At 45.7% G+C, this 24,881-nt stretch overlaps 8 protein-coding genes across 8 annotated transcripts; 3 read left to right on the top strand and 5 right to left on the bottom strand.

Moving 5' to 3' along the window:
* Window positions 1-2,337: 2,337 nt before the first annotated feature.
* On the bottom strand, window positions 2,338-3,675 carry K441DRAFT_191407 (uncharacterized protein). The gene is made up of 2 exons (XM_067640437.1): window positions 2,966-3,675; window positions 2,338-2,911 (listed from the first exon to the last, which is right to left on the bottom strand). The coding sequence occupies exons 1-2, from the start codon at window positions 3,408-3,410 to the stop codon at window positions 2,634-2,636; spliced, it is 723 nt and encodes a 240-aa protein (XP_067501487.1). The 5' UTR covers window positions 3,411-3,675; the 3' UTR covers window positions 2,338-2,633.
* Window positions 3,676-4,671: 996 nt separating this feature from the next.
* K441DRAFT_463573 (uncharacterized protein) lies at window positions 4,672-5,229 on the top strand (the record flags this gene model as incomplete). Its single annotated transcript, XM_067641800.1, has 3 exons — window positions 4,672-4,750; window positions 5,012-5,090; window positions 5,145-5,229. Coding segments are annotated over 3 exons (243 nt in total), but the record flags the coding sequence as incomplete, so codon positions are not given.
* A 60-nt stretch (window positions 5,230-5,289) lies between these two features.
* On the top strand, window positions 5,290-6,396 carry K441DRAFT_191382 (uncharacterized protein). The gene has a single exon (XM_067640436.1). It carries the CDS (start codon window positions 5,438-5,440, stop codon window positions 6,326-6,328), a length of 891 nt encoding a protein of 296 aa, XP_067501485.1. The 5' UTR covers window positions 5,290-5,437; the 3' UTR covers window positions 6,329-6,396.
* Window positions 6,397-6,465: 69 nt separating this feature from the next.
* K441DRAFT_679215 (DUF663-domain-containing protein) lies at window positions 6,466-9,010 on the bottom strand (the record flags this gene model as incomplete). Its single annotated transcript, XM_067651238.1, has 3 exons — window positions 6,466-8,325; window positions 8,375-8,844; window positions 8,905-9,010. 3 exons carry the CDS (start codon window positions 9,008-9,010, stop codon window positions 6,466-6,468), a joined length of 2,436 nt encoding a protein of 811 aa, XP_067501484.1.
* Window positions 9,011-9,444: 434 nt separating this feature from the next.
* K441DRAFT_571821 (BING4CT-domain-containing protein) lies at window positions 9,445-11,161 on the bottom strand (the record flags this gene model as incomplete). The annotated part of the gene is made up of 2 exons (XM_067643999.1): window positions 9,445-10,449; window positions 10,550-11,161. The coding sequence occupies 2 exons, from the start codon at window positions 11,159-11,161 to the stop codon at window positions 9,445-9,447; spliced, it is 1,617 nt and encodes a 538-aa protein (XP_067501483.1).
* A 3,615-nt stretch (window positions 11,162-14,776) lies between these two features.
* Window positions 14,777-16,216, bottom strand: K441DRAFT_615250 (YeeE/YedE family integral membrane protein). The gene is made up of 2 exons (XM_067645710.1): window positions 15,762-16,216; window positions 14,777-15,701 (listed from the first exon to the last, which is right to left on the bottom strand). The coding sequence occupies exons 1-2, from the start codon at window positions 16,047-16,049 to the stop codon at window positions 14,991-14,993; spliced, it is 999 nt and encodes a 332-aa protein (XP_067501482.1). The 5' UTR covers window positions 16,050-16,216; the 3' UTR covers window positions 14,777-14,990.
* A 6,113-nt stretch (window positions 16,217-22,329) lies between these two features.
* Window positions 22,330-23,109, top strand: K441DRAFT_615246 (uncharacterized protein; the record flags this gene model as incomplete). Its single annotated transcript, XM_067645709.1, has 1 exon — window positions 22,330-23,109. Exon 1 carries the CDS (start codon window positions 22,510-22,512, stop codon window positions 23,107-23,109), a length of 600 nt encoding a protein of 199 aa, XP_067501481.1. The 5' UTR covers window positions 22,330-22,509.
* Window positions 23,110-23,152: 43 nt separating this feature from the next.
* K441DRAFT_191236 (uncharacterized protein) lies at window positions 23,153-23,706 on the bottom strand. Its single transcript, XM_067640435.1, has 2 exons — window positions 23,407-23,706; window positions 23,153-23,351 (listed from the first exon to the last, which is right to left on the bottom strand). Exons 1-2 carry the CDS (start codon window positions 23,582-23,584, stop codon window positions 23,197-23,199), a joined length of 333 nt encoding a protein of 110 aa, XP_067501480.1. The 5' UTR covers window positions 23,585-23,706; the 3' UTR covers window positions 23,153-23,196.
* Window positions 23,707-24,881: the final 1,175 nt, after the last annotated feature.

The following is a 24,881-nucleotide window of genomic DNA, read 5'->3' as shown; positions in this document are numbered from 1 at the left end:
TAGAAGGCTTTTAGAATGAGATAGTAGATTTGTTGCTTAGCAGGTAGTGCGATCCGGGCTTGTAACTATAGGCTTTGCAGTGTATGGGAATTAAACGAGCGACTTAATTTTGAATGTAGCTGTAAAGTCTCAATATATACACAAGGTAGGTAGCAAGATGACGGCGATGATCCACAATTGCCACTGTAGACAGCGCCACTTAGTTGGTAATAGGTAATGGAAATAGGTAATGGAAATAAGTAGTAAGACACATGATGTCAAAACCCCGTTAACCACGTTAGAGGAGTTCTGAACCTTTCTCTAGCATTCCCTCATGACCAATTAGCTTCTCTCACCAACCCAAAACCCACCAGATCAGTACGATTTCTTTACAGCATAATCAAGTAAAAGACCTGAATAACGCCTCAAATCTCCTTCGCTGATCCAACTTAGAAGTAGCTGTCGTGCCGATAAGGTGCCATGCAAGGACTATTTTTCAATAGGAAGCAAACAGTTATCAGAACAATATCTTACAAGATGATTGAATGTAACTCGTTACGTTTCACTCACATGGCTAGCTTTGTGATCTATCTCTGTACCTGCGGGAATCGTAGGTCCCCGCAATGACTTAAAAAAACACTCTCTTTTAGTCAGGGAATTTTCGGAATAAGAACCATGCATAGTTTTGGGCGTGCCTAGGAGTCTCTACATCGCCCGTCTGACGGCCAATTTATTGACCTGAATCGGATTCTCTTACTACCGTCTTACTGCTGTCTTACTACTGTCTTGGATGCCTATTACCTTATGACTCACCACCCTGTTTCTTACCATTGTATTACTTACCACCTGTTTCTGTTGCCTAGACCTACCTTATGTATATAGAGAGCTTCTAGAGCCATATTCAATCAACAGAGTTCTCATTCTAGATCGTCCTGTTCAACAAATTTTCTACTGAGCAGCCGAGGTTCCGGTAACAATCAGGGTGGGTAACAGTCAGCGTACAGTGAGCTTCGCTGACTGACTGTACTAATTAAATCGCTCGCTGTCCGCTCGCTGGGTATATGTACACGCTGACTGCACAGCTGTCAGCGCGCTTATCTAAATCGGGTAAATTATATTGTAACCGACTACCGGTACCAAGACGTGCACTTCCTTATGACTCACCACCCCGTTTCTTGACCGCTCTCCTACTTATGACCGATTTGAACTTTTGTTAGTTGTTTACCACCAAATTAGCATTTCGGCTAATTTTGATTTTCCAACCGGTCATAACCCAGGGAGCGGTCAAAACCCCGTTAACCACGTTACGTGTGGCCGTGGACGAAAAAAGAAGTTCTGGCCTGTCCGCGCTTTTGATAGTTCTTCCCAATTCGGTAAGGCTGGTGCATTGTTTCAGCAAATATAGCAAAAACAAAAGGCGGCTTTACAAAAGTAACTGTCGAACGAACTCGTACACAGATTAATCTATAAAGAAAAAGAGGCGATATATACATTAAGAAGTCGTCGTCAGCTTCGTCAGATCTACGACGTATTTGGTTAATCAGTAAGAGCTTCAAACATCAGTTGTTTGACTAAGGGCTAATGTGACTTCTAAAGTTCCATAGGTCGACAGCAACCGTGGGCCTGAACAGAAAAGTGATCCTGTTGGGAAACGGGGGGGCGACAATGATTATCACGTCTAGCAAATTTTGTCGAACTAAGAGAATAAGCCATCTACCTCAATCATGTTAAGAATTTGACTTGCATCTTGGCGTAGATTTCACTATACTTGTTGCACTCTTTATTTAAGCTGAAACACCTAAAACCCGTATAAAACCACAAAGAGCATTTAGAATAATGAAACTACAGAACGTTCCGGCTGTATTCCACTTTGTCAAACCCAGTCACGCTCACTACAAAGCTGTATGCCTGGCAGAAATAGAACTAAATAATCTTATGCTATTTCGGAGTCTATTCTCCTTACCCATGATCACGAATGGTCCCGGGTGTGGGCACTGTACCCGACCTCGCTTGGAATTGTGCTTCGTGTTTTCGGCTTCCAGGTTATAACATCCACCGTACCTGATATGACCGCCGCGACAGTCACACACGAAAACTTCCTTAATATTGAATTATTAGAAGCCTGGAGTTAGACCCTTTAGTGAACCTTATCTAGAATAAATTTATCTAGGATTCTTGGTAACCCACGGTCTAATCTCGAAACGCAGACGGTCCTCGCCACGGAAGCGGGGTTTTTGAGGGATGCTTACGACATTCCGTACCGTCAACAAATGACACCACTTCAATGGGATTGAAATCTATCCACGGTCACCCTGCCCAAATTCTCACACCCCAGGACTACGATGTAAGTTTAGACTAAATAGCTTAACGAAGAACCTGTTAAGAATTGTGGGATAAAACAAAATATTTCTAGGGAATCTGGCTTTTGCATTATTTGTAGCGAAGTATCACTTCCACGTCTAAAAGCCTACAAAATTATAACTATAATATATACCATCACGTCCTCAATGCCACCAAGCCGGTATTTTTCAATGAAATTTATGAGGTCTATAACCAAGAGGTGACTAAAGGTTGGGTTAGAATTTGGAAGCACAGATTACATTGCCAACCACGAAGAAAAAGTTCGAAATGAAACAAACCAGAACCCCTCAACCTCAGCCCTTTTCGTCTTTCACTCGCTTTCCTGACTCGCCAATAGCTCGCAAAATGAACAGCCACCGGATGTTCCCCAAAAGCATATTAAGTTTCGTGTCCCAAGCAATATGCTTTAGATTTATCGTGCAATAGTACTCCAAACCTTTTACAGTTCGGTCTTTCGTTGTGACTCTTACCCGGCAATTTGAAGCCGTCACATTTGTCGACATACGTTCAATGTGCACATGAATTGCTCTACTCCAGCGTGACGGTAATCGAGATATGATTGCGCGTTGACCTATATCGTTAGAACTATCCGTTAAATTCCCACCGAAGAAGCCCTTGAGATTACCTTGAAGATCTTGGACGCTCTGGGCCGTAAGAGAATCCAGTTTAGGGTCGTACACCAGCACCGTGGGAAACTTGCGGTGAAAGCAGGAGAAATATGCCTCATCCGGATAGTCATGCTCCGCACGAATCCACAGGGGTGTCGAGAGCGAACCAAAATAATTTTCTTGTTCCTCGGTTTTCTGAAAGGCGCTGACTTCCGCGGCTGATCCGCGTTCTTTTTCACTCGGTATCTGGACTTCTCTTCGAACTCGTGCGATCTCCTCTTCGTTAGCTTTGGTGCGCTTCTTCGACTCATCCTCTATTTTGTCGGCTTTCTCTCTAAGTGTAACTATTAAGTCGTTTTGCTTGTTGGCGAGGTTTTGGAGATCTCTGGCAAAATTCATCAACTTATCCCGATCGAACGCATCAAATTTCTGCTGCAACAGCCAATTGTTTTTGGAAGTCATGATCTAATGCTTGGAGTGAAAAATGGTTGAGAAATATGAAGCTATTCAAGAAGAGTGGGCGAAATGGTGCAATCAGTGAGTTGAAAAAGGACAATTGATAATGGGTATGCTCTCAGGCTATTCAGAGGATGGCATTACGCCTCTGTGAAGGCTTCTAGCCTGGGATTTATGTTGGCAGCCTGGGATTCGGTCAGTGGATCAGTTTCGGAAGGCTGTGAATTCCTTTCTGACACGATTTCTCCTGGGATTGAACGCCACCTTTTCACCTCGCATCGACTGAACTGATGGCTTCCAATGATGCATTCCATTAACCGAAAGTGGCTGAAACCCCTGCACCCTCGTGCTGCGCCTCCACTTGAAGTCAACCTACAGGGTCATGAGACGGCTAACTAGCCCCGCAGTGTCTTGCATATGTGCCGTAGAGGGGACAGCGGAAGACTCTCGCGTGGTATTTCCCATTCTGTTCAGCCCTGCCAGAAGATGTTTCCTATCTCACTTCCAAACCGAGTAGCTCTTCTGGTATCTAAAAGATGAACTTGATTAAGAGAAATAAAACCGTTTTCCAATATATAGCATTTCGACGCATCTTCCAGATATGTTCTGATTTCCAGCCCACTTCATAAGCAATAATCCCTTTCTCGTCCAGATCAGGTTATCCGGTCGTTGGCGCGTTGTTTCTTTTCTGCGGCGCATGCTGTGGCTTTCTTATCAATAACAACTATAGTTTCAATTGGTGTGGCTGCTGATGGGTGTGTGGATCGTTTTCGCTACAAGACGCATTTGGAATTTGGCACGGCTCAAATTAGGCGCGTGGCTTTGTCGCTCTAATCCTGCTACCTCTGGAGCTGAAGGCTAATCAGCCTCAGGAGTTAGGCGGCATTTGAAAATACTGCTTTACTAGAGCAGATGGCGGCTGAGCAATCTCAACGGGAGAACATGATGGCGAAAGCTCAGAGAATAGCCTCGCATGCGCGCCTGCTTTTATCGACAAGTCAAGAACTATTAAGGCACGCCATGAGCATCAGGGTGGCTAGGAATTTGAGTTTTTCCCGCGCCCTGTCTTGTCCTTGCGTTACCATCATAGCCTATGCTCATAGCCATGGACAGCATTGAATCATTATCTCAGCCTCATAATAGCCGCCCAAGATCATTGAAACCGCAAAGAGATGAAGCAGATCCTTGGCTAGAAAAACCAGTGTTGACATTAGGTATGGTCTGATATCTAAACACTCTTAATTTCGATTTAACCTAATTTTACGAAGATGGCGGTGGAGTTAGGGGTTATGCCAGTCTCCTAATGCTTCGAAAGCTCATGGCCTTCGTTGCAGAACTCGAAATGAGTCACGATGAACCCCATCATTCCAGTTTCTGCCCGCGACTATTTGAGCCCATTAAATCCTTACCAAGAGTCGACCGTTTGCAATCCAGGCAGACTCTCGCTGAATCCCAACTCCCCACCCAGGCAACCTTGCAATCACTGCCTGCTAGGCGAACCAAAACCGCTCCAACCGCGAAAATAGGGCGATGGTTCAATAAGAATAGCTTGCGAAATGCTGGTGAGGTTGTATCCAGCTCAGCCGATCATGATCAACCTGCCACAGAATTAGCGGGAAATTCTCTGTGGACGGGCTACTTGCCATGCCATTATTTCGACTATATATTTGGCACAAGTACTGGAGGGTAAGCTTCTCATTAAGAGCTTACGATGTTGATCATATAATGACTTCTCTCAAGGCTAAATGCGATAATGCTTGGTAGGCTTCGAATGAGTGTTGATGAATGTATCGAAAAGTATCCAGAAATGGCGAAAAATATTTTTGGGAAGTCAAGGATGAGCCTGAAAGGACTAATTAATGACAAATATGACCACAATAACCTGCAAAGGGAGATTCAGAAGATTGTTGATGGTCGATTGCCCCAGCAAACATCTCGGGGAGATTTTAAAGATTTTCGCGCATACAACTCTCCCGATGATTTATGTCGCACGTAAGTCACTGATCAGAATTACGTATTTGTCTTGATTGCTAATGATACTTGAATATAGTGTTGTCGTGGCTAAACAGATTAGTCCAAGCAGAATAAAGGAGAAAGTCTACCTCTTTCGAACCTATGACCACGAGGCTGAAAATGACCAATTACACATCCAGAACCCTGGGCTTGCGCATAAGCACGAAATCTGGAAGGTCGCCCGAGCCACCTCTGCTGCACCAAACTACTTTAAGGAAATCATAATTGACGGGTATAGCTACACCGACGGGGCCGCCGGACACAATAATCCAGCCATCCTTGCACACTGCGAGGTTTGCGACAAGGAAACACAAGCAGCAAACCGTGCCTATCCGATACGTCTTCTCGTGAGCATTGGCGCAGGCCAGAAAAGCGACCGAATTGACAGAGTCAGACATACAATACCGCACCTCCCGCGCGTGCGGAGGGCTTTGGACCTGTTGAGGCGCGTCGAAGTGGAGCTCACGAACGCAGACCAAGCGGATCAAACAGTGAGGACTGTAATGCGGCAACATAAACGGGACTATTATAGATGGGCTGGTGGTGAGCATATTGGTGCGCTGAAGCTTGATGAATGGAAACCTGAGGGTAGACGTGGCAAGCTTAGTACCAAAGACTATATCGAGCAAAAAGTGGATGAGTTTGTCCAGAGCCCAGATGTGAAGAATAAGATGAGGGAGTGCGCAGCCGCATTGGTGAATCATCGAAGAGCGAGATTGGCGTATAATTGGTCGAGGTGGAAACGAAACACTTACTGCTGCAAGTTCCGCTGCCTGTGTGGTGAAGACTTTGACTCTCCTTCTCCCCTGAGGAAGCACCTTCACGATGAGCATCATTCAACCGATTTTACCAACCTATATAAATTTATCGACGGGGACTCTCATCCCGAATTTCCGAGAGGTCCTTATTAGCCATCTTCATTCGATACGTGCAGTTGGCCATCTACAACGAATTTTCTTCTTTTAGATCCGTCGCAAGGCTATCTATATCATTACCAGAAGAGCCGAAGGACGCCGCAGTTCCGTTTATCGAGCACCAGCATCAGAACCTAACCAGTCCAGGGACTTGCGCATCTAGGCCAAACACGCTTATACAAGCTCATAGCGACTGCATCCATGGGATTAATTTTCCCATCGAACGTCGCCTTGAAGTATCCATGAGTTCCTAAACTCTCCTTGACGAATCCACTCCTTCCGCGCCTCGTCCATAGCTGAAGCGCCTTAAACCACGCGACATCCTCGGAATTAAAGAACATGTAGCGCACGGCGACAAGCCGCTTATGGATCTTATATGGATGGCCGGTGAGGATGATGCGTTTAGCAATGACACGGTTGAGCGATGGTGGAAGTGATGTACCTGTGGCAATGAGCTGGAGAGAGGATGTAGGGTCTGGTGAGGTAAGGTCCTCGGGATCAGAAGTTGAAGTTGATTTTTCAAAGAAAAGAGCAGGCACAGAGCCCCACGTCAGTGGGCCGATGAAAGAAGCAATGACACTACGGCCGGGATGGAGGTAACGCTCGAACTTGTGGACGTCGTTGGGAGTGTTCCCGGCTTGAGAGAAGAGTGGATTTATAACAAAGCGGCGGGGTCCGCATTGGAGAATTAGCTCTGTCTTAGATTTTATCGGACATGGATAGTCTGAGTTTAGCGTGATGCTGTAGTTGGCTGCTGTGCGTTTGTACTCATGGCGTAGAAGGGAGAATAGCGAAAGAGGGCGAGAGGGATTGTATGATTGTTGGATAGAAAGTGGAACGCCACGTAGATGAACGTGGACACGAGTACCTGGTTGGACACCGCCAACAAGGGCTTCTCGAAGTATGCGACTTTTGGCGGCCTTATAGTCTGCTATCTCTAGTAGCCGGGGCCACTCTGATGGTTCATGGGGCTTATCCTCCTCTGTTTCCCAAATGCTGGTGCGCAAACTCTTCAAGCCTCTGTAGCATGCTAGACGTTCCCTCGCAAGGACATTTGGATGAAGTTCGATCTCGTCAGGATATTCTAGATCCTCATCTGCCTCATTTTTACGCTGTTTCCGGTAAGCCGCTAATTCGTCTGCCTCCTCTTCAGGAGATGGGTCTAGAAACATCTCAGACTGAGGATATTCAGATGGGCCCGCTTCAGTTGGTTCTCCCACGCCGTTAAGATCAAGCCCTTCCATTCCATCAGCCGGATGTACGGGACCGCCCATGTCTAAATCATCATTTTGATCGTCTTCCACATCTTCTAGATCGGATCCAGAATCTGATACGTCATCAAGGTACCAGGCTGCTTGGTACTTCGAGGTGCCCTTAGGAAGTCGTTTTGGTTTCTGTGATGCAGTGGCCTCTTCCTCGTCAGAAAAGTAATGGTGATCATCCAGCAGAACTCCTTTCCTGTCAGATGGTGCGACCGATACAGGATAATTAGTCATATCTTCCATCACAGCCTCTTCTGGGGCTAGTTCATTTAGATCATCTTGGTCGTTCGTTGGCTGATCAAGTATAGCGTTTTGTCCATCTCTATCCACAACCATAGCGTCCTCTTTTCCTCTTTTTCGCAAGTCCAGAAGTGCTGCAACAATCTTCTCTACTTGAAAATCTCCCCAATCTCCAACCTGGACCAGTCTATCTGCCTTGAGTCCCTTGCCCCTAACCACACCAGTTAGTATGACCTCTCCAATCCCATAATCTGTCATAACCGATTTGCCTCCTGGCCACTGGACGTCTTCAACCATCATCCAACTCCTATCTTCTCGCCATCTTATGCCTTTCGGTGTGGTTGTGCAGAGCGAGCGAACCAGGTTTGAGGACTCCTGTCGGGAATCAAGGGAAAATACCTTTTCAACTGCTGGAAGAAAATGGTTAATGAACGATTTAAGGGAGGAAATAACTTGTAGCCTTTGCTTTGGTGACTCGACGGCATCCAGTCCCTAATGTTCGTTAGCACCTCCTTTTCCTGTCAATATATCTAGCCCTTACCTGGACTACTGTAAAGCAGCTAGAGACTCCCTGGCTCCCAATACTCTTCAGCAAAAGCTCTCCATGCTGATCAACCTCCTGTTCAGCAGACAATACGAATACCACGAAGTCCGCAACCCGACAGGCATCTAGCACAGGCATAAGATCTCTTCCAGCCAGCACATAAGATACCTTTTGCTTAAACCGGCCCACAGTTGTGCGCATCCACCCCTCTTCTGGTATCTCCTCCTCCAGATCCAGGCTGGCGTTCAAACTCCGCACGGCTGAAGAGGCGGACACATCCTCACATAGCGGGACTACGGCCACAATTCTAGGCGCTCCATCTCTCCCTGAAAACACGCTTGCAGCCTTAACATGCTCGTGGTGGTTCGTCAACCGCTTCTGCTTGGCCTTATTTCGGCGGTCGAATTTGGACATGATTTGTTGGTGAGGAGTTCTGCGGATGCCTCTTTCTCTGATCTCAATCTTGCCTATCAGAAGTTTCGGTTAACCATACGCTAAGGTAGTAGGATTTACAGGAGAGTACTCACCTTTCGATTGCTCCTTTAGAGCACTTTTGGTTGCATGTCGCGATTTAAAGGGTTTCTGGGACGCTTTGGTCGTGCTCCGGTGATGGTGGCCCACTAGAGGAGTCATGCTGCCGCCGGCTTTGAATCTGAATGGGAGTGTTGCCACCTTGAAAATCGTATATTCAAATTTATTTGAATAGTGAGGGGCGGATTGGGGGAGGAAATAGTTTGTGCGGTGTCGATAAAAAGTCTTGGCTTTTCGGTGGTCTGTGCATATTTAATTCGTCACGTACGCATCAATCTAAATAGTCTAAAGACAGTTTATATTCCTAGTAGCCTTTAAAGCGGTCAAAGGCTAAGAGGAGCTCAAGTAGTTGTTAAGCGATTAATTCAAGAGCTTGGTTCCAACTATGACTCCATATTCAGGGTATCACAAGCTGGTGTAAATCCCGAAAGTCCTTTTACATACCCCAGCGCCTAGTAAAACAAATTTTGACGCCATAATATGCTACTCAAATCACCCAGCTCATGAAGACTGGCACCGTAAACATTTCAGAACATTCATGCCCCTTTTCTCGCAAACCTGGCAAGAGCCGGCCCATACTCAACTTCTAACCTTTTCAACTTCTCCCTCTCCCTGCCATTCTGCATCTGCAATGCTTCCCTTGCCCTAACCTTCTCTTCATCAATAACATTCTTCTGCCCTCTCTTCCTCAAGTGCCTCCTCAACGCACTGTTTCTACCTCTCCCCCTCTCCTTCAATTTCTTAATCTTATCCTCAGGTTTTGCATCCAAATCCTTTTCTCGCTTCCGCTGCTCCGTCGATGCGAGGTCCAGATTACCAACAAAGTTCGAATCTAGCGAAATCATCTCCGGTTGCAGCTTATTGAGTAAAGCTCGCACTTCAGCTTCCTGGCGTTGCTTCGTGGTTTCGTAGGGATTGGTACCGTATTCGAGGGCATCGAAATTAGGCTCACCAGCACCGGGGATCAAGATACTGCTAAAACCCGATGTATGCGATATACCGAGAACATCCTCAAAAGGACAGTAACGCACACGAGAAATCGTCCGACCCTCCCCGCCCCACGACATATATGGGGCGGGAACCTTTGGTTGGGCTGTTTCTGAGGGGTCCTGGGAAACGAGAGACTTCGTGAAAAGGTCAGATTTGAAGATGGAGACTTGCGTACCCCATCCAACAGCGGTGAGGTCGCGGTCGCTGATGGAGACGGTGGAGCCGGGTTGCCGGAGGTGGCGTGTGTGAATTTCTTTGAACATGCGGATGTCCCAGACGGACATGCGGCGGTCTTGGCCTGTGGAGACCATGTACCGGCCGGAACGGTCAACCGCAAGACCTCGTACGGGTCCGTGGTGTGGGAGGAGTTTGACGAGTGGTGTAGAGGAGTTAGGTGACCACAAGGTTACAGTGCCCTTCTGGTGACCTATGTGTAGTATAGCATTAGAAGGGTTTTGGCAGAGCGAGGTCGGTGGCCCGAGATGGGTAGGAAATTCGGCAACCATCAGGCCGGTGGATGTGTCCGTATACCTTAGTATACCCGCAGTAGACTGAAAGTGGATGTTAGAATCCGTCTTGATATTGTACGGATTGACAAGAGCATTGATATAGGGAGCCCTTAGTAGAGGCGAGGAAGAATCCATAACTTACAACTGTGGATAACAGGAAATGATATGGCAGAAACTCCATATGAGTGACCTCCACATGCTTTCCTAACCGGTGGATCTCCACACCATCTTTGGCATATATGAAGACATTTTTTTTCTGGGCTACTGCAAAGCTCTGATTGTTATGCAGCCACTTTGCATCTCTTATAGTCTCTGCAAGGTGCAACTCGCAACCGAGCTTTCCATCCCGCCAGTCCATTGTCGCAACATGTCCTTTCCGTCCAGCAATGAGCAATTCCCTGCCATTCCGAGTATATTCGCACACATCGTACGGCCCCAACCCTTCCAGTTTCAACTCAAACCCATTTTTCGCTGTTTCGACCGCAACATCCGCCCGAATTTCGTCCTGTCGTACTTTATATGTGCGTTCAAGAGCGTTTTCAGGTTCGAGGAACCCGGAGGAGTGTTCCAGGAGGATCTCGGCGTTCTTCGCTTGTAGAGTCGCATCACGGTATTTGTTTTCGAGAGACTTAAGGTTATATCTGAGTTTCTTGTCTTTTACAGACCGCGTACGAATTTGCTTGCCGCGACCATAAACCTGTTGAGCTTCGGTAGCATGTTGCTTAAGGGCGAGAGCTTCCGAATCAGGGCTCATGGGCTCTATTATGGATTTTTGTCGCGCCGTAGGAGCATCTGAGGGCTCCACCATGTCTATGTCCATATTTTTCTGTAGAAGCGCAAACGGACAAGGATTTGGAGTTTGGGATTTTGAAATTTCAGCATTCTGACGCAGTTCACCGCCGCTTGGCGCCAAGATATTTTTATCGATAATGGAACCTTCGACACAGCCAATCACTCAGTGCCACCACAAGGTTTCGTGTTCAAGGATGTCTTCGCTATAGAGGCCATATCAAATCAGGCCACTAGCCGAGACATGTTAATCTACATGTAATAGCACCGCTGCGCTCAGGATTACACAATGTTCGCATCAAGCTACCGCGCCTGGCTATCCTAAGCGAATTCTTACCCGCTGGGTTGTAAAGTCCTAGCCAGACTTATTACGGTGTTGCCCATGACATGGTTAGACATTTTCTACCTGGGCCGTATCCAGATCTTACCGCGTCTCCTTCTCTTCTTACATCTCCAAACCTTCCAGGGATCTCGATGCCTTTCAAAATGTCACCGTTTGTCTTCATAGTAAATGTATATCACGCATTGGCGGAGGTAATGACTTCTTGGTTCCAGAGTAAAATAGTACATCCACACAGCTGAGCCATAAGGTCATGCTTTCACATTGCTAAGTGGGGGCTAATTCGAGGTGCAAAAAACAGCAAAGAGAAAACTTAGAAAACTTATACGTTCATGCATCTCATGGATGGCCAATATCACCTAATGAGGTAGAATTCCTGGAAGTTTTGTGATTTATACACTAACTGACATGTTACAGTCATTATCTTCTTTTAGGCGACCGTCGTCCGATAAAGAACTACAGGATGTACTAGAGGTACAGGAGCTCGGTCTGACGGGTGCAAGTTGACAATGTCCAATCACCATAGGAGAAAACGGTGGGTACAATTGATATTGAGACAGGCCCAATGAGCTAGGAGTTTAATATAGCAGGGGTTCCTATTTGGAGGCCCGACTTGAAAGGCCGAAGTGAGGAAAGAACACAAACGCGTGAACAAATGAGAAATTTATTTGTCAAAGATCGAACGATGATACTAAATCATCCAATCATTACACGTCAAATTTCCGTGATCCAAAGTTGACGATCATAGGGTGAAAGTTTATCACTTTGGGTGACTGTCCTCGTAAGATGCGGTGATTTCTCTGGCATGATCTTGTCAAGTTTCTCAGCTTACAATTCTTCCATAAGCTACCTTTTCTCGATTTCCACAAGCGCATAAACCGATTATAGTCACCTAATGATTTTTGTGCCGAACCCAGTCTATCCTTTGGGTGCTTTTCAACGTATCTATTGAAATCCTAAGCTTCCTATAGACGCATCCGATCAAAGCAGTCTTTGGCTATCTAATCTTCGCAATACATAAGGTCGGATCTACCGTTCTAAAGCGGCCTATAGGACTTTTGTATAGCAAGTGTCGCTGGGATAAACACAGCACAGGAATATATGGCAGTAGCGAAACCGAGGCGTTGGCATTCGGCGGTATTCAAACCAGGCTGTTGTGCCCCCCAAGAGTTATCTAATTATTTAATCCATTGGCCCCGATTAAAACATTCACATGCGGAAACACTTTGATCAGACTAGCCTAGGTACTACCTTGTTGAACGAACGATCAGGAATAAGAACTCTGTCTTATTAAATGAAGCTCCAGAAGCTCTCTATATAGATGAGGTAGGTCCAGGCAACTGAGTCAGATATTATAGGCAACTGAGACAAAATAGGTAACAGAAGCAGGTGGTGAGACATAGGGTACTAGGCATTAGAGACAGTAGTAAGGAAATCCGATTCGGTTCGACACCCCCCCCCAGCTGCATAGAGCCTTCTGTGCTGCTGTAGAATACCAAAAAATTACGATAGCAATTTGGTGTTAAGTCAAAGGAGTCCTTTATATAGTTACCTTGTTTAAAATCATTTAAATTAAGGGGGTGTTTGGTTGCAGCTCCAGATTGAATCTGGAGGCTTCAGAACCGAGTTGATCTGGAGCCTCAATCTGATCTGGAGGTGTCTGTTCGGTCAATCTGGCGACTTTCTGATCTGGAGCCCCTCCAGATCGGCAACCGCATCAAATTCGCACGCTTTACCGTATATAGCAGTTGAACTTAAGCTCTTGGTGTCAGATCAATCGTCAAGTCGAATCTGGAGCTCTGCGCCCGTCCAATTGCTCACCAATGCACCATACCCCCACCGCCACTGCCCTTACCGACAACGGTATTACTACAGCAGCTGCAGGCCCTATACGATGTCCTATTCTTAATTCTTCTGTCGCCATTCAGATCTAACCGGGCAGAAGACATCGCTAATTTTAATCCTCATCTAAGGCCTTTTTATTAGAATGATCAACCGAACAGTCGGCTTTATTTCAAATTGTGTACAACCACCGGATTAAGCGCCACTAATTATCTACTAATTGACGTCGGTGAAAGCACGGATCAACGTCAGATTGAAAAAGCTCCAGATTGCAACCGAACACCCCCTAAATTAAATTAGATCCTTGATATCAATGAGGCTTAACTACTAAACGAATGTTTTATGCTTTTAATAAGGCAGAGCCTTTGTTAAGCCGTCTACTGTTATATCAGTAGTAGGGACCCACTTAATATTAATCCTTTCTTTACGAACTTCCTAGCAGAGTTAGTAGTAATAAATATTAATATATTGGAGCTTAGTATTAAGCTTAGCGTTGCTTTTTATTAAGAGCTAAATTGTCTATATATTATCGCAATATTACTTACTTCTCAATAGTATTAAATCTAACTTCTTTAAGGAATCGCTGCCACTAAATTAACTTGGTAGCTATAAATAATAGAGCTAGGAGCTTTACCTCCGTGCTTAATTTTATTACTAATTTTTACTTAATTGATTACTAGTTAATTAGTCCTCTAAATAGAGCAAATAGGTATTCTTCTATACTCTCTCTATTAACTAGATTATCTCCAAATAATATATTATTTGCCCTCGCGAAGATATAGTTTATTATATTCTCCTTTAAGTACTTAATTATAAGAGTTTTAGTTTAATAAAGGTAGGTAATTACTCCTATAGCAGCTATATCGTAAATTAGTAACAGATTTTAAGAGAATTCTAATAGCTTACTTACGGTTCTCGTCATATCTAGATAAGTAATATTAGCTATGTAGAGCATAGATCTCACCTTCCTTTAATAGGCGTATATATCCTACTTTAAGGCTTATTTTAGATTAGGCTTAAGTTCCTTATTACCTATAGGTATATAGACTTTAGATGAAATGCGACCGACTGCCTATATCTAACATTTTGTATATTATAGCCACGACGTTGTTAATAAATGCAATAGATGGAAGCTAAAGAGCTCCCACCTCGTAGTATTTTTATAATAACTGGACACTATAAAAGGGTCGAGATACGGCAGTGAAAAGGTGATTTTGGTGTATTTTGACGCTCCGTTACCACCAAACCGAGGTCCATAAGCTCTCACTCTCGGTGGAGAATTCGTTGGTGATAAGGAGCAGTGTACCCGTGCGCGGGTCTAATTTATGAGATAATCAAGTCCAACATCTCGCAAATGAACTCTATGCTACCAGTAAAGCAGGCGAAACCGCGAAGATGGTGAGCTTAGGTTGTCTTTAATTAAAAATTCTAAAGCAATCGTCTTGATACCTTGTCTTACTCAGCTAGTTTACTAGATCGGCGTCGTTAATAGCTTCGATACCCTCTTCTTCAGCTTCTCACTTTATTATAATTTCATTAATCCGCCAACACTATTGTTGCGCATGCCTAACCAATGTTCACATCCTTTTCAATCTCCCGAGAGTGTTTCATGTCACCATGACACCCTTCCACCAGCCCAAAATCCACCTATCCAAAACACGCCCCAAGCCGGCTGGGCCACAGTCCTCAGCACTGCCGGACCTGGACACATACCGCTGAGGCCCCATGCCACGCCAAACGCCGCAGCTCCAACCACAAACCTAAGATCAACATCCCTGACCGTAGAGTTAGGCAGCCTGAAGCTCTCGCCAAACCGCGGCGGCTTGCTAAAGCCTCGACTCTGGTAGACGACTATATTGGGAAGCACACCGAAAACCATCACGAGGGCTAGGGAAGGATCCCATGCTTCAAGGTTAGGGAATGCGAAGAAAGAGAATAGCTTCGATGGTGTGGACATGCCAGAAATATGCAAACCCAAGCCAAAGGTTAGGCCAGCAATGAACTGCGTCGTTTGGCGAGCTAGAAATGCCGGGTCGTATTTGGAAAAATGCGCGGTGAAGTATGCTACGAGCCGAGGGAGAGCTTGTGCACTTATAGCTGCGACTGAGGCAACGAGCAGCAATGAAGTTATGGTGGTGCTGGAAGGATACGTTGGTGTGTAGCAAGGAATACCTGCAGGACACTGCTCTGTGAGGGGTGAAGGGTGCATAAAATGGTAGGTTAGGATGGCGGCTGGGACGAAGGTACACACGGCGATAATGGAGTGGCCTTTGAGATGCGAGAGTCCGCAGAGCATATGGCCAGAGGTGCAGCCGTTACAGTTCTGATAGATGCATTAGTACGGTGCCTGAACTTGTTACCCAAAAGTAAGTTGGGTTTCCACCTTTGTGCCCCAGCCAGTTAGAGCGGCAACACCAAACGTTCGTAAGGCAGCCTGCCATCCCGAAGGTGAAGGGTCGTAAGTAGGAAGTAGTTCGGGGAGAAAGACCTTGAGTAAGGGGAAGCTCAGCGCCATTCCAATGAAGAAGAAAAGTGTGGATTTTAAAGGGGCATTGAGAAGCTGCCGTAACAAGCAGGACACCCCAAGCACGGAACCATTGTTGAAGAGAAGAACAGAAGTTGCTTGATGGAGCAGGAATGCTCCTACACTCGTTTCAACAGGAGTGAACATAGTTATTGGGCCTTACGAGGAGTTGATATCAGTGCCATGGAGCTTTATAGAACATTCCATACAAGGCAATTTTCCAGGAGTGAGTAGGTGGAAGGGCCACCCCTCAACTTCGAATAAGCTCCGTTCAGCACATAATTGATCTGAGAATCTAAGGATTTTGAATGGCGTGGTGTAACTCTTGGCAGAAATGACGGGACGTAAAAGAAATATGGTCGCCGAGCTAGAGACGCATTGACGTCCCCGATCCCAACGGCTTCGTTTTTAGTTCTCGAAGATTTTGTATAGAAAGTAAGCTCTACTATACAATTAGTATATGATTAATTCCTTTTTTGAACTTTAAATTACCACTGTAAGACGTCTCTTATGCCTTTTTATGCCGCTTGCATGTTGTCTGATGCCGTTTCAATCTCCTGTGCTCGGCGACCATACGGAAATTGATCGCCGAGCAAATCTTGAACATAACGCAATTTACCATTTTCCTCACTCTTCTCCTGTTACAGTCAGATCTCTTTAATACGATACCGTTTGTTCGGCCGAACGTGTTGTAATACTAATGGTATTATTATATTAAGAGTCACGCGTAGGGTGAATAAGCAGGAAAAAGGAGGACTTAACACCTAAAAAGGCTTAAGATATCTACCTCACGGGCCAAATAGGGCTCTTTCCCAAACAAATTCTCTACTGGTTATACCGATATTGGTGGTATGTGCTTAACGATATTATCAAAAGTCAGATTATCGTAATATTACACTAAAAAAGGCTTGATCAAGGGGTGTAGATCATAATGTAGAGGATATCGTTATATACCCCATATCGTATTGGGGAGGTTTGACTGTAGCAGATATACGTCATCAAAATATGGGAAATGCTCCACCGCTGATAAGTCTTTCCGGGTGCGAAGTCATGAGACTTCCAAGTTTCCAGGCACATGCACCTACCTTGTCCTCCGGAATACCATTATGCTATAATATCACGCTAGAGTCGTATTTTCCAAATGGGCTGTGTCGCGTGATTAGTAGATGGTTCGTAGCTGGCGGTTAAATAATGTCGCGGAACCCTCTTTTTACAAGAACCGTTCGCCACATCCATTTTGGTTTCACTTCGGGAACAAAATTTTATGATTTAAGCAGTTGACCATGAACACCCCAAGGCCCATCAAGGCCATCGAATTCACCCATTACTATTAAGGACGCGCCACCATCTCCAATAGCACATTGTACCAATTTTATAGATAGAAGTTGAAAGTAACGCTCACCTATCGACTAGGTTATCACTAAGCACATCGGGAGATATGCTCCAAAGTGTTAATTCAGTAAGAAGTGCAAAGGGCGTGGCGCTTTGTGGAAGCATGAATTTGCGTTGTCGAAAAACATCAACGGTTCATTCGGCTAATTCGTATTAGGCTTATGCGGTTGGTGATCTGAACAAAGAAGGTTTAGAATAAGTTGACTGGATAATTCAGAATGAGAACTCTGTCCACTCAAGGTGGCTCTAGGAGCCCTTTATACATATGAGGTAGGTGCAAGCAACAGGCCGACAGGTTTTCTCCTAGTAGAAATTCCAAAGAAATGAAAGGTAGATTGCATTTAATATACTTGGTGAGGTGCTCCACATCTTCAAGAACGAGTACCGAGCATTGAGATTTAGCGTGAATCTTAGGAATGAAATTATTCTCTCCTTGAAGGTTCTCTTCTATAAGGCTAGAGTGAAGATAGGTGTGACCGGTTTGTGTTCAGCATAACTCAAATTGATACTGGTTTTTACGCCGATTCCGCCGCTTCGCCGATGGGGAGATGATAGCCTCGTAGATGCAGTCAATCGACGCCCTAGTATCGATTCACTACGCTTTCTCATAGCTTCCACATAGATCTACTCAAAACTAACGTAAAGAGCCTCGAAAATCATGTTCGTTTGAACTATCCTGACCTTCGAGTTGTAGTAATTGGCCGAGCGTACGACTTACAGGTTTAAGATACGTGCCAGCGTCATGTGGCTATCCATGCATTACTGAAAAAAGCGAGCTGAAGATGCTTCTACGAACGTTTAGCTAAGTGCAGGAAGCGTTCAGTTTTGCACAGAGAAACATATTATAATTCTTCTGAGTAGCCTAAAGTTATTAGGTTGGGGTTTTGCCTTACGAGAACCAGCTGCCGGTGCTCTAGTCTTGGCTTCGTGTGGGGGAACACACTCCTTAGCCTTGGGAGTGCAAAGGGCAGGACCATCGTAAAAGTAAGACCATTGGTAGCACACGACCCAAAGTCATGAGATTACGTTCATGCTTTGGTTTGAAGCAAACAGAAGTAGGGGCCCTTAAACTGGCAAATGTCTCATGGGAGCCATGAAGTGCTGAACGGGAACACCGGCGACTGACTGCAGGTTGATTGACGATAGGTAAATGCTTAAATAGAGATAACACTGGATATTCGGCAGGGCAACTAACACACTCGGAGAAGAGGCCTGAGGCGTCAGTGACTGCAGATAGATGCACGGTCTGACATGTCAGGTGATTTAGGGCTGGAAATGCGAAATGAGGAAGAAATTCCGGGTGCCTCGGGCAGGGTCCTCGAAAACACTCCAGATTGACATCAAACAATCGACTTAGCCGCCACCTCTAGGGAGCTAACGCCTCAAAAGTTCCCTTTCCCGCCGAAACTCTCTCACAGTCCAGAAGGAAAGAAGGCTGACGGGCGAACCCTTACAAACTACGGTGAAAACAAGCTTATAAAATTTGGTGCTTTATTCACCCTTCCTTCGCGGACTAAGAGCTATTCTTTTACTGCTGTGCCAACCTTCTACTACCATTATCTGCCTGTAACCATGTGGAACAGGTGGAATGGTAGGGGGATCGAGCCTGGCAGGACTTGCTAAAGACAGAATTTGCGATGGAACACCAAATTACCTAGGAATAAACACTATATGGCCGAAGATAATGCATCTTGCGATCGTAATTCACTCATTGAGCCGTTTACCAAATATACTTTTTTTTCTATAGATCCACCCAGGTTGCCAGTGATCTTGTTGGATTGGCGTGGCGTGGATCTGAGGCCAAATCCACGCCATCCACCAAAAAGACGATTTGCCGCCAGGATCGCCACGGCGCTCCAGTGTAGATATATACTATATATAGTAAGTCTTGGCATAGGCTTAGTGTTATAATTAAGGAGTAGAGTGTAGTTGAACTTACTAAAAAGGGTACTAGATTTGCTTACTACCTCCCTTTAAGCGTTCCTCTATAATCTTATCGTCCTTAATAACTTTTACCTTATCGCTAAGTGCACCCTCTACCTTAAAGCCCCCGATTGCGTTAAACTCTTCCTTAAGGCCCTTACCCTAAGCTTTACTAACTACTATATGTGGCTAAGGTAGAGCTTCTACAGCCTTATAAGCGGCAGAGGCTTATGCGGCTAGGCGCGGCTAGGCTTATAGGAAAATATCGCTCTATATAATTAAGGGAGGCAAAATAGAGCTATAGCGCGATCGCGTATGGAGGAAGGACGTAGGAAGGAAAGCAATATGGGCGGCTCCCCGAGATTGTATGGAAAACACTCCTATTTTTAAACTCCGAGCTCCACCGATTGGCTTAACACCACGCTTTAATACCTTATTAATCTTTCCTCCTTAGCCTCCTTCTTCTAATTAGGTATAGAACTGGCGCTCTAGGAGCTCTAAAGCTTCAAGATCTACTCCGCGCCACCAATTAAATTAGTAGATCCACCGCCAGAGCAAATTGGATCCAGCCATCCACGCCATATTGCCGCCAATCCAACAAGATCACTGCAGGTTGCCAAATATAATAAATATTTCTGACTACTCGAGCTCGCAGTTTATCATTCAGTCGCCATAAGTCTCAGAAAAACTTGACCACAATTTTATCCCCTTAAATACGGGAATGCTGCTCCTATGTATTCTCAATTATTAGTCACGGCCCTGTGGAGTTTCGCAGTCCATCAACTCGACATAGCAAAACAATGCGCGATATTTTTTTACCCCTCAGGACAAACCCTCGATGAATGAGTCCTTTATTAGGAGGACGGCATCTGTTATGGGGAAATGCCACAGCGCCAGAGCTATCATTCCTCAATGTTCGGACAGCAGTCATAGACAGGCAGAGTAGTCCGAGGAACATGACGGCCCTAAATGCCTATTAAAATCGATACCTAAGGCTTATTCACAAACAGTTGAAGGCGGCTATGTGACGTAAATTTTTGGCTAAACGTTTAGTAACAGATCATTAAGAAACTACAAGTTTCATGATTTTCTTTGGATGAAGCGGGATTGATGCTGAAGACCGGCAAAAACCTGCTCGACCTGCGTGTTACAACTAAGTCAATAAATTTCGCCTATCGTAACTTAATGTATTAGTTGTGCGCCCTTTATTTAAAATGAGTAAGAACTTCTTAGGTAATAACTTCAATGTTAAACATTTGCGGATTTTGCAATTTGATAAAGTTCATTAGTACTTGTAAATATATTGAGGCACCTCTGGAACATATTAACCGACTGTTGAGGTACTCGGACGCGGGTATCTACCTAGACTCCAGGTTCTCGCTAGGGACCGTTATCTGTCATTTGGTCCCAATTCCGGCATCCCTGCAGGCGTCATGTTGCAGAACAAGGGGTTCATCAGCATGCTACAATCTCTAAGTCGTCCGCTTACGCAAGCTGTCCTTGGTGAATATTAGAATTGTCTTAGCCGAAATTTGGAAAATCCAGGGAGGAGCTGCAACGCGAGCTGTGAAGAAGTACGAACCACGGCTAGCCTTGGACTGCGATCGCAGTGGACAGTGAGATTTTGCAGATTAAAAAAAGTATACGAGATATTCTTAGAAGGTGTGGTGTAAACAAGGCTTGAATGGAAACGTGCTCTTCGGATGATTGGACTTTAGATATTGGTGTGGGTGAGGCTTGGGCCTACTTTCGGCGATGCCGTTCTGTGGAGAAATTTGTGGGTGGTATCTGGGGGAATTCTTGGGATGAGCTGTCGGGCGGGCCGAAGCGCAAGGTTCGTAACACAAGAATTCCTAGGCTCACGTGGGCCACGAGGCTACCTTCTTGCGGTCTCGGCTGTACGATTCGGGATGTGGAATAGTTTTAATGGGGAGTTGTGTGAAGACATCATGGAAACCCTAGTGTGCCCGCATGTAATATTAATTAGTGATGGGCACGGGTTTAATGATTTGACCAGATGGCAGTGCTCTGGCATGTCTGGCTCCGTTGTTGCGTGCCAGTTATGATGCGAAATACCGCCGATCCTGACCAGGTGGCTCGCAGGTCGCCAAGAATAGGGCTGGGGGTGGCAGTTCCGAAACGCGGCATGCAATTGCTGTTGTTTCCTTCCCACTGGCAGTAAACGGTGTGATACTGGCTGTGGTAGGTGTTCTGGAGCTGGTGAAGCCGTGGTTATCCGGTGCGTGTTGAAATTGGCATGGATGTTGATCTAGCAGACCAGTAAGTAGGTGGCTTTCTAGAAAGGGCTTGCAGAGAAGAAGCCATCAGGTTTCGCCAAAAATTTCTTGTCAGGGCTGCGGTTGGCTACAGTAATCCTCAATACCCAAAAGCAAAGGGGGGCTTCGTCAGAAGAAGCGTTCAAAGAGTAACGAGGTTCACCGGCTGATTCCCGTATCAGCGGACCTAGACAATGCCTGTGAAAGCCCTGTAAGAGCGGTCGGCGGTTCCGTGGAGTCGCTACCGTTAGACCCTTTGATTTCGTAGGTTATTTCGAAGGTTGTGATGCGCTTGCGCAAATAGTTCTCCCCCCCGCTCGTAGTGGTTATCAAGCTTGCCGACCTCATGCACAACAACGCTCTTGTTAGCCCCACGAACCAATGGGTAACTTTCAGGCCCGCCATACTTGGTGGTGAGCCGTTTCAGAGGAGGAGTGGACTCTGATGCTTGACGGAATCCCGAAAGAATCTCCATCCCAGGAAGTTGGCTTTGTCCATGTGCACGGAACCCTCGACACCTTACAGGCCAACACTATTGAATGACCACGTCTTCATCAACAGAGCCTCATTGCGCGCTGCCGATCGGGGATCTCGTGGTTTCCTGCGACAATCGGATCGAGTTTATAAGCAGGGGCACTCTTCAGAGAAACGGAGCCACCATAAACCTGACCTAGCACACGTCAATAACGACCGAAAGAAAAGTCGAAGCAGAATAGCATCACCAAATAACAATCCATGTCACGACCAAACGAAACCAGTAAGGCTTAGCTGAATCGCTGCATGATAATATTTTTTTTGCAAGGCTGAGAGGCTGATGTTGCGCCCGCGCCACAGTGGACCCCGCGCCGACCTTTGCTGCCGTGCTGGAGCAGAATTCCGTTATCCATACACAACTCGGCGAATGGCTGTCGAACCCTAATAGCGATATTCACGGACGTCTCGCAGCGCATTATTCTCTGCCGGGGAACCCTTCTACGTCGAATCAAAGTCAATATCCGCAGTCTATTTCCTCATCCATGGCTCGCACCTACCTTCATATACCCTCCACCGCTTCCGCCTATACACCGTCGCTCCTCTATTCTGAAGCCACACCCACCGAATCTTCCGTCAGTACTGGCCTAGCAAGCCGTTTCTCTGGCGTGCCTTTGCTCGAAGAAATCGACGGCGTACTCGAACGACGACCGAATTATCGACAACCGGTATTCGAGTGCGCTTTTTGGTTTCTGAGCTGCTCATACATATCACACGATCAGGAGGAGTGGAAGACACACTGCTTGAGCCACTTTCGTGGCGAAGAACCGCCCAAATCCGTGCAATGTCCGCTCTGTGAGGACTTTAGAGCGACCTATGAGAACGGCGGGGATGCATGGAATGCTCGGATGGATCACATCGCTTCCTGTCACCACATGCTAGGGCATACCTTGAGAACGAGCCGACCGGACTTTCATCTCTTTCAGCACCTTTGGCAGAAACGCCTGATTGATGATGCCGATTTAAAGGAGTTGAAAGGAGGAAATCATAATCTGACGAGGGCCCCTCAGCCATTTGTGATCACAAATGGTCGGAACCGGAGGAGGGACCAACAATCTCAGCGCGTCGGTCGCGGGCGCGGATAAATCGAGGAAGCGCATCAGATTGCTTCTTTGGATACGAATGCGCAACATTCCTCGAACTCCTTTAGTCTACACCGGACCTTTCGCATACTATCCAATGTCTTGACTGAACTTCGATTCCTTCCCGTCCGGTTCTTCGTTTTTCCCCCCAAACTCTACGACTATCCACCTAAAACTCAACATACAAACACGCGAAGATATTGACTGAGGATTGGACGATGACTGGATCGATTGGACGATATCACCTAAATGGCTGATGAAAACTGTTGGACAAACTTCCGGACACATTTCGTGCTCAACTTTTTCTTGCGGTTTTCCACTCTCTTGCTCTTCTCTTCAAATTTTTTTCTTTCATCTCCATAGCCTTTACGACGTGATGACTGCATTCAGGGAGTTTGGAAAAGCTATTTCTCTTTAATGTATTAATGGCGCTGCTTTTGACGGATACCCAATTCCCCCAATTCGGATGGGTCTGCATGGGTCAGAAGAGAAATAGGGAATCAGATTGGAAAATTTTGGTGCTAAAAACAATGCAAATACCCACAGAGTATAACTGCAATTTCATTTGTTTTATTATGCCTCACTATCCGCCGCGGCCCCTCATGTCGCGACCCGGTGGATCAGCCTTGTGTCTGCCTTGCGCCGTCTCGTTTCGGGGGGGCCTAGCCCCATTTTATCACAACCACACGTCGCACAAATGAGATATGCAGCTCGCAGGTCGTTCACTCGGGCCACAGAGCGGTGTTGTATTGAGAGTGGTGCTGGTTATTTAGGCTCCGTGGGAATATCCGACGTGGTAAGGCACCAGTGGTACCACCACAACGTCCACCCCGCCCAAAAAAAACTCTATTCGGGCCGTATCTCAGGCTAGACCATGTAAATATAGTCCCGGGACATTGCATGAAAAGAAGGCGTAGGCCACGGGGGATCCTATTTCTAATCCGCTTCACCTATTCGGGTTCCTTTATTCCTCCCAATCAAAATCCCCACCTCTACACGCTACTCTTTAGTGGCACATCTAAACCCACGATAGCCTTAGGGATCACCTCACTTTTGAGTTGCCACTCTCACCGATTCAATTGTTGAATCAGTAAATGCAAAACGCCTCAAACACACCGCTCTATTCATCCTTCGTTTCCCCACACCGCTATTTACATAAGCCACTAAATCTAGTCGCCACACAAACATTCCCCCACGGTATATTCCGTCTTTCGCGTTTTGGTTAGTTTAAAAGGCTTCAAAAGAAAATGTTTCAGCATTCCCGAGATTCAGGATTGACTTCAATAATTACAATCATAAACACGTACGGCTTATGGTTGAATTTACCACAGTAGGACCGGGTGTTGGAAAACCTATAGCGGGAGTAGAAATAAGATCCCTGCATGATGTAAAAGTGAACAAAGTGCTTCTGCTTAGCAGTTGACCAAGATATTATGGAATCTAGGGCATAAGGGGTTTTTTGAAGAACGAAATATAGATTAAAGCAATTTTTTTCTTAGTTAATATGACATTAATCGAAGCTTATAAATTGTAAGCAAAATGATATCTAGCATGGTATTCAACTTTGCTATATGATGTACGGAAAATATTAAGACCAACTTGGAACTTCATAGACAGAATCGGGAATATGTGAGGCTAATGAAACATTGTACGAGAAAAAATCTTGTCGGAAAGTACATACTAGCAAATAATAATATAACGGAAAGAGGAAAGAGGAAAGAGCTTCAGCTTGTCAAGATTTCTTCAACCATTTCTGAATGAATAAAATTTTATCA

The sequence above is a fragment of the Cenococcum geophilum genome (assembly GCF_001692895.1).
Source record: "Cenococcum geophilum 1.58 unplaced genomic scaffold K441scaffold_34, whole genome shotgun sequence".
NCBI classification, from domain to species: Eukaryota; Fungi; Ascomycota; class Dothideomycetes; order Gloniales; family Gloniaceae; genus Cenococcum; species Cenococcum geophilum.
The sequence above is the reverse complement of the archived record's forward strand: the minus strand, read 5'-3'. Positions and strand labels throughout refer to the sequence as shown.

What these genes read in the sequence shown, in the direction of transcription:
- K441DRAFT_191236 (XM_067640435.1), bottom strand. Translation starts at nt 23,584, where the DNA reads ATGCAGACCCATCCGAATTGGGGGAATTGGGTATCCGTCAAAAGCAGC. An exon ending in GTGGAAAACCGCAAGAAAAA is followed by an intron (nt 23,352 to 23,406) that starts GTTGAGCACGAA and finishes TCAGCCATTTAG; the next exon opens with GTGATATCGTCCAATCGATC.
- K441DRAFT_615250 (XM_067645710.1), bottom strand. Translation starts at nt 16,049, where the DNA reads ATGTTCACTCCTGTTGAAACGAGTGTAGGAGCATTCCTGCTCCATCAA. An exon ending in TAACTGGCTGGGGCACAAAG is followed by an intron (nt 15,702 to 15,761) that starts GTGGAAACCCAA and finishes TGCATCTATCAG; the next exon opens with AACTGTAACGGCTGCACCTC.
- K441DRAFT_191407 (XM_067640437.1), bottom strand. Translation starts at nt 3,410, where the DNA reads ATGACTTCCAAAAACAATTGGCTGTTGCAGCAGAAATTTGATGCGTTC. An exon ending in GAGCGTCCAAGATCTTCAAG is followed by an intron (nt 2,912 to 2,965) that starts GTAATCTCAAGG and finishes CTAACGATATAG; the next exon opens with GTCAACGCGCAATCATATCT.
- K441DRAFT_191382 (XM_067640436.1), top strand. Translation starts at nt 5,438, where the DNA reads ATGATACTTGAATATAGTGTTGTCGTGGCTAAACAGATTAGTCCAAGC.